This window comes from Macrobrachium rosenbergii, chromosome 29, assembly GCF_040412425.1.
Source record: "Macrobrachium rosenbergii isolate ZJJX-2024 chromosome 29, ASM4041242v1, whole genome shotgun sequence".
In the NCBI taxonomy this organism is placed as follows: Eukaryota; Metazoa; Arthropoda; class Malacostraca; order Decapoda; family Palaemonidae; genus Macrobrachium; species Macrobrachium rosenbergii.
In genome coordinates this window covers 28,529,623-28,544,082 of record NC_089769.1, presented here as the reverse complement: position 1 = coordinate 28,544,082, position 14,460 = coordinate 28,529,623, and the positions used below count along the sequence as shown (strand labels likewise).

General features: G+C 35.0%; 1 protein-coding gene across 1 annotated transcript in view; it reads right to left on the bottom strand.

The window, feature by feature from the left end:
* Positions 1-14,460, bottom strand: part of LOC136854445 (DE-cadherin-like) — a 212,880-nt gene that overhangs the window by 192,993 nt on the left and 5,427 nt on the right. Inside the window, 6 exon segments of the mRNA XM_067130738.1 lie at positions 7,359-7,502; positions 7,922-8,041; positions 9,091-9,185; positions 9,536-9,559; positions 9,838-9,855; positions 12,666-12,807. Of these exon segments, the coding sequence (XP_066986839.1) occupies positions 7,359-7,502; positions 7,922-8,041; positions 9,091-9,185; positions 9,536-9,559; positions 9,838-9,855; positions 12,666-12,807 (543 nt within the window).

Sequence of the window (14,460 nt, the reverse complement as noted above, 5' to 3'; positions counted from 1 at the left end):
TACATCTGCTCATGCCACAAGCTGCCGAGTGCCGACGTAACTTAGGATGTTTTTCTTAATTTTATAACAGACTCTACAGTACATTCGGCTTATTTTTAATATTGTATTATTAATTTAATGTAATGATCAGGCTTGTTTTTCATTGAATTTATCATTAACAACAGTTTTTGTGTGTACCCATTACAGTACATTCTGGAGTGCTTATAGGCTACCTAGCCTAACTTATGGCGCTCGGTCTACCACTGGTCGTAGGCCAATTTTTTTATACAGTATGCATTTAAAACTGTAAGAAGACTTCTAATACGGTAAGTTATTTAACTCTGAACTTATTTAATTGTAATGTGTGTAGTGTTTTGTATAAAAAGGCAAGGTTGGAGTAGTGACTGGTGGTCAGGAATGGATTAATCCATTTTCAGTTATTTCTTATGGGCAAAATTGGTTCGGAATTCGACAAAATCGAATCTCGGTGCTCCTTCTAGAACGGATTAGCATCGAGAACCAGGTTTCTACTGTATATGTATATATATATATATATATATATATATATATATATATATATATATATATATATATATATATATATATATATATACATACATATATATAATATATATATATATACACACATGTATTAAAGTTTTACACTGATGTGGAACTCAAAACTCAAATCCGACTGACGGAGCTGATTCAGGTAAAACACAAAGGCCTTACTTCAACTGGGAAAGTTACAGATAAACACTTAGGGTCACTTAAAATCACTTATATTTACAATTAACAATTAAATCAGAAGAATGGGGAAATTCGAAACTGAGAGGTAAAAACAGTCCTGGCGAACAACAGAATTTACAACAAATTAACCAATAAAAGCGGTGGGGAAAAATCCACTTCAAAGAACACTGTTGGGTGAGAGGCAGTGGTTAGGACCACAGTGCAAGCACAAGGTGAACAGTTGATTCCACAGCTAGCCACTCTGTCTGCAATCGAGAACGCATTCGATTACTTAAAAAATTAGTTATCGCAATTTAGGAGAATCGAAGGATGCACGGAAAGTGCCAAAGCAACTCGATTCTAAGCACTGGTAAAAACCGTGTTAATTTTGGACATTTAATTACTACACTAAATAAGTCAGATCTCTGTGGAAAATCTCACTTTGGAAATTAAATAAATTTCAGTAGAAGAATAAAAGGTTCATGACTGATTCAAAACCTCACTTCAGGTACTTTCGTCGGAGACAAGGGGAGTCCTCATCTTCAGCGCCAGCATGGAGGGCAAGAATTTAAGGGGCTTGCTCTGTAAAAAAAACTGAGGCTCCAAGGATCAAGGCTCTAAGGGAGTGGGGTGAAAAGGGCAAGTGCATGGGTTCTGCTGCCAGGCGTTTCTGAGGAAGTGCCGCTCGTGCTCTGCCTTTTAAGATGTCGGCGGATAATTTTCCTCTTCCTTCCGAATGGCATTGTCTGTTCATTTGACGGCCCATTTTCTATGTATCCCAGACCATATGACATGCCACCAGACACATGGTGCCCAGTTGCTAAGGGCCCTGCTGCTTTTTCTTCTGGATTAATCTCCTTCACAGGCTTGTCTGTGCCTGGAAGAAAGGTCTCGAGCAGTCACTAGATCAAGGAAGAGGATTAAATGATTACCAAAGGGGGAGGAATGAGTGATTTCTTTAGGAAGGGGCGATATTTTCCTACAACCTGCCTTTGTTAGTCAGAGGTGTTATTAACACTACTGTACTTGTTTAAAAAAAAATGAAGCAAAATCAAGTTTATGAGGGTATACTACACGTTATTGCAAGGCTTAGAGGGCCAGGTGGCCTAGAAGAGTCTCCCTCGTTACACCTCTCCAACCAAGTTGACACTTTGCACCTTGAATCAGGTGGGGATGTCTACAAATAAGTCAACTCGACTGAATAAGCTATTATCTTCCCTTACTTCCCCTTTTAATATCACTAACCTTTTAAAATTTATAACTCTACAAGTCAAATTATTGCAAATTGTACTTCATCGCTTATAAAACATATATCATCACAGAGTACAGAGCTGCTGGAAATTAAATCAAATTTAACTTGCAGTTACTTTATGTCAACATTAAATCAAATGTAAAGTAGATTTATTTGATGATTTATTATATCATGAATCAGAGTAACAACATAAAATTGGACAACGCTCTAACTATCTCTAAAGTAATTTCCAGAATTAGTCATGCCTAAATGATAAGGTTAGCATCATGAATCCCAAGCCTTGCAATTAGTTTGCCTTGATGAGGCATTACAACGAAGTACTCGTGAACTTAAGTGATGCCACGATAATTGTACGCAGTGGCACTGTGCCAAACATGGCACTAACATCACGGGTGCCTCGTGGCACAAATCTCAGTACACAGTGTACAACTAAGTGAGTAATTACACTGGTTTTGTGAGTCAGGGACTCAAGATTTAAGTTACAAGGAAAGGATAGAGTCAAGTAAAGAAGTATCTTACACTTTTGGGAGTACTAATTCGACCGGGCATAATGTGAAGCTACACTCTGGCAGAAGTGCCATTTTAAGCCCGGGGGGGGGGGGGAATCATCGATCTTGTTATCAGTACCTTTAATGTGCTCAATCCTCTAATTGTAATCTTGGAGGTCGAGACATCAACACATCAGCCGCTTATTCTGATTTAGGAAAGTTTTGAGATGCTTATGGGGGTTATGATCAGTGTATACAGTCAATGGGAATTTGTGATCAGCATGATAGGACTCAAATTGCTTCATGGCCAAGATCATGCCCAAAAGTTTTTTATGGTGCTATACCTTTGTCTCAGCTACTTTGGGTCTCTCAGGATAGTAGGCTACTGGGTGCCTGACCTTGTCCTTTTTGTAGAGTAGCTGGGGAAATTAGACAGAAAAGAGAAAAGAGAGAGAGAAAGAGAAATACAGAAAGTTAAAAAAAGTAAAGAGAGAGAGAGAGAGACGTAAGAATAAAAAGAGAGGCAGAGAGAACGTTGATAAAAAACTGAAAGCTGTTGGTATTATCGTGGATTCAAGTACGCTGACCGAGGTAGGACTTTGCATGAACTCAAAAACAGAGAGCAAGTATATCACATCTAAAGCCATAAAAACGATCATAAAAGTGGGAAGTAGTGGCCTCGGGATTAAGTTAACCAAATCATGAGTCAGCACAGCCAAAAAGCTTACAGCAGCCAGCTCTATAACCCCGCCTTCAATAGGAGGCGTTTTTATGGAAATTCCAGGAAATTGGGGGCTGGACAAAGTGATGTACTTCAACACCCTCCAATCAAACATGCTAGGGAGGGGTCTTTCACACACCCTCCTAAGATCATCTCCAATCAAGTCCTCTAAGGAGAGATTTGAATCACACCCACTACAGTCCTTCCCAATCAACTATTTGAAGGGGAGGCCTCGCAGATAAATCCTTCTAATAAGACTAGAAGGAGGTGGAGATTGCAGATAACATGAAATCCAGGGGTTCAACAGTCTGGAGAGCGACAGGAGAGCAGCAGATTGGAATTGTGTCCACTAAGGGAGAGTACGTCTCCCCTCACTTTCGTGTTCCCCATATAGACTGAGTCAAGTTAATTACTCCAGAGTGATTTCGTTTATACCACTGTAACCTGTTAATTTTGTACTGATCTTTATAAACTAAGTACTTATTAAAGTGAGGAAATTACAGATCTCGTCTCTATACGCCTTCCTGAGAGATATTAATACTTAAATTAATTTATCTTCAAGAATAAATCAGTTGCAGAAAGTGAGGCGCTGTGGACACACATAGAAGAATAACAAGGTAAGAAGTGAGAGACTAAAAACATACAAGAAAGTAAGGCACAACATTTTCTTGAAACATGACTCCCCCAATGCCAATGTCACTTGCATTAACTGCCATGCAGAAAGGTTGTTCGTAGTCAGGTGTGTGGAGAACGGGCTGACTAATTAGGACCACTGTGAGGTGATTGTATGTGCAGTATCAGCGAAGTTCGGCATGAAGCGTCGGCAGTACTGCACCACTCTGACATTTTGCTGGGCTTCCCTCTTGGTCCTGGGTAAGGCATGGCCTGAAAGGCACAGGCGTTAGCATCTTTTCGCATCAGCTTGCCATTTCCCACACGGTGACCGAGATATGTTATTTCAATCATGCCAAACCGACATTTTTTGAGGTTCATTACAAAGTTGGCTTTGCATAGGGTGGTAAGGATTTTATTTAGGATTTGCAGGTGCTCCTCCCAGGTGTTGTTCATCTGCCTCTGAAACTGAAAACAGCTAGGGGCATTTTTTGAGGCCGAAAGGCATTACCTTGCACTGGTAGAACATAGTAGGTGTGGTGAAGGCAGTCCGAGGGCACGACTCCTCTGAAAGGGACACCTGCCAATATTCCTTCTCAAGATCGATTTTGCTTTATTAGGGCGCACTGGCCAGGCTATCCAAGCACTTCTCAATCCTCGGGAAAGGGTAGGGCTCAGGCTTTGTTACTTCGCTCAGCTTCCTGAAGTCCCATCAATTAATAATCATTTAACTTCTAACCCCTTATACATAGCCTAGTACCGTACCCTATTCTTGTTTATTTCCTAACACTGTTTACTCTTATTAAAATTTCATCCTCTAAAGGTAATTTATTTCTTGTTTTACCACTGTCATTTTTCAATCTTTAAAGCATTTCAGTTTTATAAGCTCTGTTGTAAGTTTTAATTAGTGTTTTAATTTTTTTGTCTTTTTAGCCAGAAAAAGAAGATAAGGGTGATCCCGAAGCGCAGCTATTAATAAATTGTCAATGATGAGCTGGCTGTTCTTCTTCTTCTATCCATACATCCTACTGTGAGACTGTTTGGCTTAGGTTCTCCTGAAACAAATATATATATATATATATATATATATATATATATATATATATATATATATATATATATATATATATATATATATACATATATATATACATATATATATATATATATATATATATATATATATATATATATATATATATATACACACACACACACACACACACACACACATATATATATATATATATATATATATATATATATATATATATATATATATATATATATATATATATATATATATATATATATATATATATATATATGTGTGTAGTATGTGTGTGTGTGTGTGTGTGTGTGTATGTGTACTGTGTGTACGTCATCATACTGTGTACTGAACACAATGAACCCTACACGTTTACTAAAATATAATAAACAGAACGATTAACAATCTTACTATTATTATTTTGTGTGTGTGTGTGTGTGTATGTGCTCAACTGAACACAATGAACCTACACGTTTACTAAAATATAAGAAACAGAACGATTAACAATCTTACTATTATTATTTTGTGCTCAGAGAGAGAGAGAGAGAACATGATAACGCTAAACCATTTAGCAATCTGAGCCAAACATCTTCATTCACATAACGAAGAATTTGTAAATTTCAGGGTGACAAAGACACCGATAGTGAAGCAAAATGTTATACGAATTGTTTGCTACAAATGCTTGTTTTTGACTCCAATATGAACCGATAAAATAACCGCTGACTATTAGAATATTAAAACAAAATTAAGACTATACATTAGTTTTACGAACATGAATCTTGGTTTGGCAATGAAAATATATCTAAAAGATTTTTTCGTTCTGAGAAGAAAGCCTAAGAAGCAGATTAAGAGTCAGAAGGCTGCACACAGGTAAATATGTGGATACGGATTCACAATTGATCCCTGACCCCCTTTACCTCCTGAGAGCAACCAAATTCCCTGAACCAATATGCAGTAAATGAGCCTCGCTGTCGAACTTCTCAGTTCCAGAGGTCCTCCTTTATTCCTCACACCGTTGGACTGTGGAACAGCCTCCCAGCGGATGTTGTGCAATTGAAACTTCAGAAGTTCAAGCGCAGATGCAATGAATTGGTAACCTAAAACCATTCTCCTTGCATTTAATACATTTTATCTATTTATTAACTTATTTATTTTTTTTTTCGTTTTTAATAAGTTGGATCTCTTCTTTAAGCATTTCCCTTTACCTTCCCCTTACCTCTTTCTAAAGAACACCACATTCTTTGGAAGCTTGAATTTTAAATCAATGGCCCCTGTGGGCTTGTTCCATTTGAATAGGTTTCATCTTCTAAAATAATAATAATAATAATAATAATAATAATAATAATAATAATAATAATAATAATAATAATAATAATAATAAGTGCTATTGTCAGCTGGGTTCCTAAGGGCAACAGAGGAATTGGAATGTCCAAACCTAATTGGATGAGAATTTTGAGAATGGACGCTGGAGCTGACGGAGATTTATGGCAGATGAAGTAAAGGAGAGAAATTAACAGAGGAATTTTACCAACTGAAAATAAATAAAAACAATTTGCCGTTAATCCATGGTATCTAACCAGAGATGCAAACCAAGCATAGTAGACCATAATATTATCAAACATGAAAACCCGTAGATGAGTAATCGAGAGGAATACATTAATCTACGATCAACTGCAAAGATATCAGTAGCCTTCTCCGATATTTATAACTAAAATGATGCCAAATTAACGTCAAAGTTCAAAGTAGTATTACATCTATTACATCCATTCCCCAAAAATGAAAATCACTGGTAAGAAACAAAATAATCAAGGAAAATTATGCTTTTGCAAAGGCAGAATCGTGGTCGGTATCACATTTCTTAATAAATTGCAACAGTACTCTTGAACAACACTGTATGAAAAGGAATGCCTCTGTTGTCGAAGAAGACGATTGAGAGAAACTGCAGTGAAACACGACAGTTGCAGAGTGTCATTGGGGTACATGACTTTGACAAGAGCCATAAAGATAAGTAAAACGAACAGTAGAGAAAAAAACGCAGATATTTTCCCTCTGTACTCTAGAGAAAAATGGAAAATCATTTATAAATGGCATTGAAGAAGTGGATATCGAAATTTGATGTCAGGGATGAAAGAACGGGGAATCAAGAGAGGCATTCGGAACATCAGATAAACTAAAAGCAGGACTAACGAAATGAAGGTCTGTGTGGCTGACCACAAGGAATGTACAGTGGGTACTTATCATCAAAGTGCTTAAGGGAAGAGTCAAAACCCACATCGCAAAATGAAGATTGTTGGAGATGTTGAAATATAACGAGAAACTGGTATACCGACTAAGTAAGAAAGAGAGAGACAGACAGAGAAAGAGTAGCTTACGAACACATATGCTTTGCTTTTTACCGCCCTAACAAAAAATGCAGTTACAAATATGAGAAGAAAATCACCATAAGTGTTTACCAAATGCACTATCATAAACTCAAACTCATCCATACTGCACATTAAACTCAAAACAACTATTCCTTCTTGACAATACCTGTTGATCGAATATCGGAGGATTGTCGTTCATGTCTTCGACAACGACCTTGAAGGAACAAGACTCTTGGAGGGGCTCAGAGCCTCCGTCGCGTGCCACCACCGTCAGATAGAACTCCTTGTCCTCCCCTTCTCGGTCAAGGCGCTACATGACAAAGTAAGGTATGGTGAAAGTGGAGACACTTTAAAAAAAAAACGATAAAACAAAAACAGAAATGAAAGTAAATACACGAATTTATTTACTTCATTTATTTCTTTACTTCTCGCTCTCCTCATGTCCATGACACTGTTTTGTCTAAGTTCAACCACACTTGGAATTACACATTTTGTCGTGACTCATTTTCCAAATTTACACATAATACATGTAGAAGCATCTGCTAATAAGAAATGGACTAACTGGATTAAAACCTTAACGACTGTAATTCATAAAAAAGGATATCAAAACCAAAAAAGGAAATAATTCTATAAAATGTATTTCACACAATTGCATAAACGCTTACACAAATACAACTAAATAAGCAAATCTTATTCTAAAAACACTTAATATTTCTGTAACCATCCCACCTTTATTGTAGATATCTGTCCATGTTGATTGGAAGACTGGATTGTGAACCTTCCGAAATCATTCAAGAGGATATAAGATACCATTCCGTTATTCCCTCGGTCTTCGTCAGTCGCTAACACCTTTAATAGAAAGAATAAATAAGCCAGTTGCATTTTTTCTGGGAATACTTTAACACCTCCCACAATCTATCTGAGTTTTGGGCAGAAGGCTTCACTTTCTTTTGTAAATGAAAAAGACGAAGATGTTGGGTTAAATTCTTTACAGTTTAACGCACTCATTCTTGCTCAAAACATTCTCTCTCTCTCTCTCTCTCTCTCTCTCTCTCTCTCTCTCTCTCTCTCTCTCTCTCTCTCTCTCTTACACTTCTGTCCACATTGAACAGATTGCTTCACTCCCTTTTGTAAATGAAAAAGACGAAGATGTTGGGTTAAATTCTTTACAGTTTAACACTCTCATTCTTGCTCGAAACATTCTCTCTCTCTCTCTCTCTTTACAATTCTATCCACATTCGCTCCCATTATATAGATATTTCATATTCCATTGCTATATTTCCCCCCCCCCCCAACTCTCTCTCTCTCTTAGAGGTCTGTCTGTATTGGTTCCACAGTATTGTAGTATTTTATATCTCGCATTTCATCCATAATTATTCTTATCCACAGAGATTATCTTTTTCTCTTTTTCTCTCTCCTTTCCTTGGAGTTCTGTTCGCCTTTCCTCCTCCTTTTATAGTATTTTAGGTCTCATATTCCATTCGCTCAATCAACCATTCACAGAGCTCTCTCTCTCTCTATCTCTCTCTCTCTCTCTCTCTCTCTCTCTTTAATGGCTTATATATAATTTCTAGTAAAGTTGATTCACAGAGCCTATTCCCACCTTCTCTCTCTCTCTCTCTCTCTCTCTCTCTCTCTCTCTCTCTCTCTCTCTCACACATACAAATGTCGTATTCACTCCTCCTATCTGTAGTAATTTAATCCATTTCCCTTCTAAAAAACTCATTCATCTCTCTCTCTCTCTCTCTCTCTCTCTCTCTCTCTCTCTCTCTCTCTCTCTCTCTCACACGCACACACACACACAAAGCAACCCACATTCACTCATCTGCACAATTTTTTTTCTCGTCTCTCTCTCTCTCTCTCTCTCTCCGCAAGGATATGGTGGCAACACCACTCACCATGAGCACCGGTGTTCCTTCCGTCGTGTTTTCCTTCACGTGAATTCCGTCGTAAGCGGCACATTCCAGGAAGATGGGCTTGTGATTATTCTCATCTGCAATAAAGTCATGTCGAGTTATGGAAATCCGAATCCCGAAGGGAATCTCTTTCCTGGAAATTGTTATTTCACTTTATGGCAGAAAGAAGAAGCATGCATCTATCTCTTTCATTTTTTCTTCTTTCTTTTCTGTATTTTATTTTCATTCCCGTGTTTTCAATAAAGCAATAGACCGGATATTGGTTATACCTTAATATCTCTAGGGTTTAAATCTTATAACCGGCGTAAAATATCAATGGGCCCTGATATTTTGTATTTACGTTTTAAGATGCAAGGGTCCCTGGTATTTATCCAATCAGTTCTTTTTATAGTAAAATACTGTTTGACAAATAAGTAATATTCCTCACCTTCTGGCTCCCATACAAGGCGGGCTTCGAAAAATAAAGAAAGCAGTGAGCAAGATATACAGTACTCTCATAATAATAATTATGATTTTCAATGTTAATACTTCTATTGGTGCGATACTATCGAAACGATATATGAAAAAAATTATTGTTAATACTATCATTACTTATAAGATACTGATTAAGTTCTATGCCTAAACTTCGAATTCTTATTCATATATCAATAATTTTCATTCGGTCAGAGTCACTTATGGGCAGCGGGAGCAAATAAAGAACAAGTTGATAAAGAATAATTCAGTACATACCATAAGACGGATTCGTAGCTATATTGAGATGGAGAGAGAAAGAGACATTAAGACAGAATTATTATATAAATATCAGATCAAACGCTATTTACTCATACTTTTACAAATGATAATACGCAAATTAGTAATTTTAGCATAAAGAAAGCCCACTGACACATGAATCCGACTTGCAAATTTCAGATTTCATGAATATGCATATATATATATATATATATATATATATATATATATATATATATATATATATATATATATATATATATATATATATATATATATATATATTTATTTATAAATATATGTATATATACATATATATATATATATATATATATATATATATATATATATATATATATATATATATATATATATATATATATATATATTATATATATATATATATATATATATATATATATATATATATATATATATATATATATATATATATATATATATATATATATATATATATATATATATATATATATATATATATATATATATATATATATATATATATATATATATATATATAATATATATATATATATATATATATATATATATATATATAAAAAACATATATATATATATATATATATATATATATATATATATACACATATTTATAAATATATGTATATATATATATATATATATATATATATATATATATATATATATATATATATATATACATTATATATATATATATATATATATATATATATATATATATATATATATATATATACACATATTTATAAATATATGTATATATATATATATATATATATATATATATATATATATTATATATATATATATATATATATATATATATATATATATATATATATATATATATATATATATATATATATATATCCGTTTCCTGAATTAAAGCTAATCGCCATTTAAGACTTTTTCAACTTTAACTTTAATCCTAAGTTGATCCACCAGGGCCATGAGTCATCAAATGTCAGGGAACATAAAATTATCCAGTAATACGGATAAAAACAAAACCATTTTCATCTTATGTATTACTGTCTGGATTCATGCAACAAAACAAGAACAAAAACTTCTCGATATCCTTTCCGTATTACATGTACTTTATTAGTTACAAAAATTTCTTGTCATGGCTTCGGGTGTCATTCTTTTTCTTTCATTAATTACAATAATTTTATTTAGATACCTCATTCTAAAATACAGAAAAATTTAACAAAAAACGAATAGCATCTTTTGGAACATCAACTTCAGACAATTCTAACTCATAAGTTACCCACTTTATGAAATCTTGACCTTCCCGTAAAGTTTCGCCATGAGCTGCAGTAGATCTCTCTCATAATAGATATCCGAGACACAAAAGCATCAGAAAGTGCAGGTAGTCCGCCTCTGTTGACTGGCCTCAGCCAAGAATTTTCTGATTCATTGCATTCTGATGCTTGAACCCCTAAATTAGGATATTTCAATGGAAATTTCTTGACGATGTTTCCAACAGTGTAGCGAAGAGACCGTTCTTCTTTTACGTCAGAAATGAACTTTTTCAAGTTTTCCTTCCTCTCTCTCAGTCAGATTCTGTTCTTCTCTAAAATCATCCATTATGCCTTCTTTTTCAATTTCCAGTTCACTGGTGATATTTTTAAAGAAATTGTTAGTCAGGCACATTTCTACTGACAGTTCTCGTTTAGTGTTCTGTTTTCCACTAGCAAAATGACAGCTGCCCATTTAATACATCAAATTTTCTTCTTTACATTCGGTGGGAGTTTTTTCAGTTAACAGTGCAATGTCTTTTCCCAACAAATACTTTCTTAAGCAAAATTTAAAACTCACGGAATTTGGATTGTCATGTGGTCCATTCATTTGACGTATGCAACCAAAGAGTGTTCCAAGAGATATTCATTAATCGCCTTGTAGGTATGAATATAACACTATGTAATTTATTAAGCATTTCATAAAGATCTATAAGTGACTCACTAAAAAGATTTACTCCTTTTTTGAAATCTATACAAGCAATTAAATGGTGAGTTTGCTACTCGAATGGTTTTCATGGTATCTACCAATTTCTGAAGAGTTTTACTCTGCTCCTCATCATTTATCCCAAAAGCATTTCATGATACTTTGTTACCAAATACTGAGGAAGCATTCATACCATTAAACCACTTATCGACACTATAAATGAAATCAGCAGTTTCTTCCCAATTACTACAGTGCAAGAGAAACTTCTTACCCAAGTATTCAACTGCACGTGCAGTCGAACTGGATAACAGCTGTGCTGCCAGTTTCACACGCTGCTTCTCTTGGCCTAACAGGTTAAAATAACTTATAAGTCGCTAAGGGGCAAGATAAATATAAAATACAAACAGAGGGACATATTTTGGGTTTCCTTTTAAGCCAAATCTTTGACCTGGACGGCCTCAGCCCGAGTCTGGTCGAAGTTTCTGATTCTGACCTGTGCATTAGCAGACCCGTTCTTCTCTGAATCCTGATATATATATATATATATATATATATATATATATATATATATATATATATATATATATATATATATATATATATACATACATATATATATATATATATATACATATACACATGATATATATATATATATATATATATATATATATATATATATATATATATATATATATATATATATATAATCGTTTTCAGACAATAATGTCAAAATTATCACGGAAAATCCTGACCCAACCATTTCTTGAAATATAAGCTGAGATCAAAGTAACATGAGATTTAAGCTTGATTACCCAGGAAATGCACTGAGGTTTCAAGACAGAAGAGGAAGGGGTTCTTACCTATTAAATAAACGGTCACCGGTGCTATCGTGACATGGCCGGCGAAATCTATAGCCCCCACTTGGAAATTATATGCCCATTGCTGGCCTGAGGTTAAAATCCGGCCAACTCGGATGATTCCCGTCTCTTGATCAATGGTGAACTGAGGGAGAAATAAGTAATTGCCTGTTAAAAGAAGTCATGAAAAGCTGAAGAATTCCTCTCTCTCTCTCTCTCTCTCTCTCTCTCTCTCTCTCTCTCTCTCTCTCTCTCTCAGCACTTACTAGGCTTCCTCTACATAATCCCAGCAATTCAGAATCTTATATCGCTTTCAAGCATAGTTCCTAATAATAGTGGGAAATGCATTCATTATAAACTTTGTGGGGACAGTCAGAAGAACAGTCAGGATAGGGAAATTGTGAATAAAACAAAAAGATTATTGCCTAGAAAAAGCTTACATTATCAACGTGCAAATTTAATGGATGGAATCGTGAGTTGAAAGTTGCTAATTACTCTAATTAAAGAAAAAACATAAACTTATTGTAAAATAATCGGGAAAGTTTTAAAATCTCCTGAACTCGTAAATATGGAAGTGAAGAAGAAAGCAAATATAGGTAAAGTCTTCTACCGTATGTTTTTATGATGTCGAAGTACACTGAAACAGTAATAAGCGCAAGTAAAAGCAAATGAATGCTTCCGAAACCCAAAAGTTAAAAACCCTAGTCATGATTGATCTGACATAATTCAGACGAAATAGGCTGACAAATTCCCTAAAAAAAAAAACTTATTATTTACATGACTTAACTACTAATCAACGCTGAATTAATCAGAGAATGCACTCTTTCATTCCCAAAATGTCACTTTGAATAAGGACAGAAAGCGTTCGCTTCCTGCTGCTCCACAGAAAAGCCTAATCAGGAAGAAGCCAGTTGGGAAAATGGGTTAAAAGCGGAAGAGAGGTAGACAAGTAATCCTTTAGCATAGCTATGTGGCCTAATGATGTCTGTCCACAGGCATTTGAATGCCTTTGGACAGACATCAGCTAAACCACAATGAATTTATTCCAAAACACTCTGCAGTGGCTCCCATAACAAGGTGACTTATGGAATTGTAGGCTATACTTAGGCATTTGGAAAAAGCAACAAAAATTACTTCCTTATAAAAATGATTATAACCTAAAATGTCAACATTTCCCGAAGATATGGAAATCGCAAAACAAGAAAATTATTTCAAAACTAGGAACTCCCTTGAAAGCTTCTTGAGAGTGGTCAGAGTTTAAGTTAAGTATACCTTAGTTTAACCAGACCACTGAAGAGCTGATTAACAGCTCTCCTAGAGAGGGCTGGCCCGAAGGATTACACTTATTTTAAGTGGCCAAGAACCAATTGGTTGCCTAGCAACGGGACCTACAGCTTATTGTGGAATCCGAACCACATTATACCAAGAAATGAATTTTTGACCCCAGAAATAAATTCCTCTAATTCTTCATTGGCCGGCCGGAGACTCGAACTCGGGCCTAGCAGAGTGCTAGCCGAGAACTCTACCGACTCGTCCAACGAGGAACTGGTCAGAGTATAGAAAATCGATACGTCCGAAAGGGTTGAGCCTTTATGAGTAACCAAGAATTAATCAGTGACAATTAAACGATCGTAAATTATCCATTTCACAAACGCAGTTGGTTAGCCCTCGTTCTCATTATCAGTTACATACCACAAACCGGAGAATTTAACGAGCCCATTAGCACAGCCAGCCAGTCCCCACTGAATAATAAGAAAAGAAACCAGAGAGATCTGAACAGTTAAGGCAAAAGAAAGTT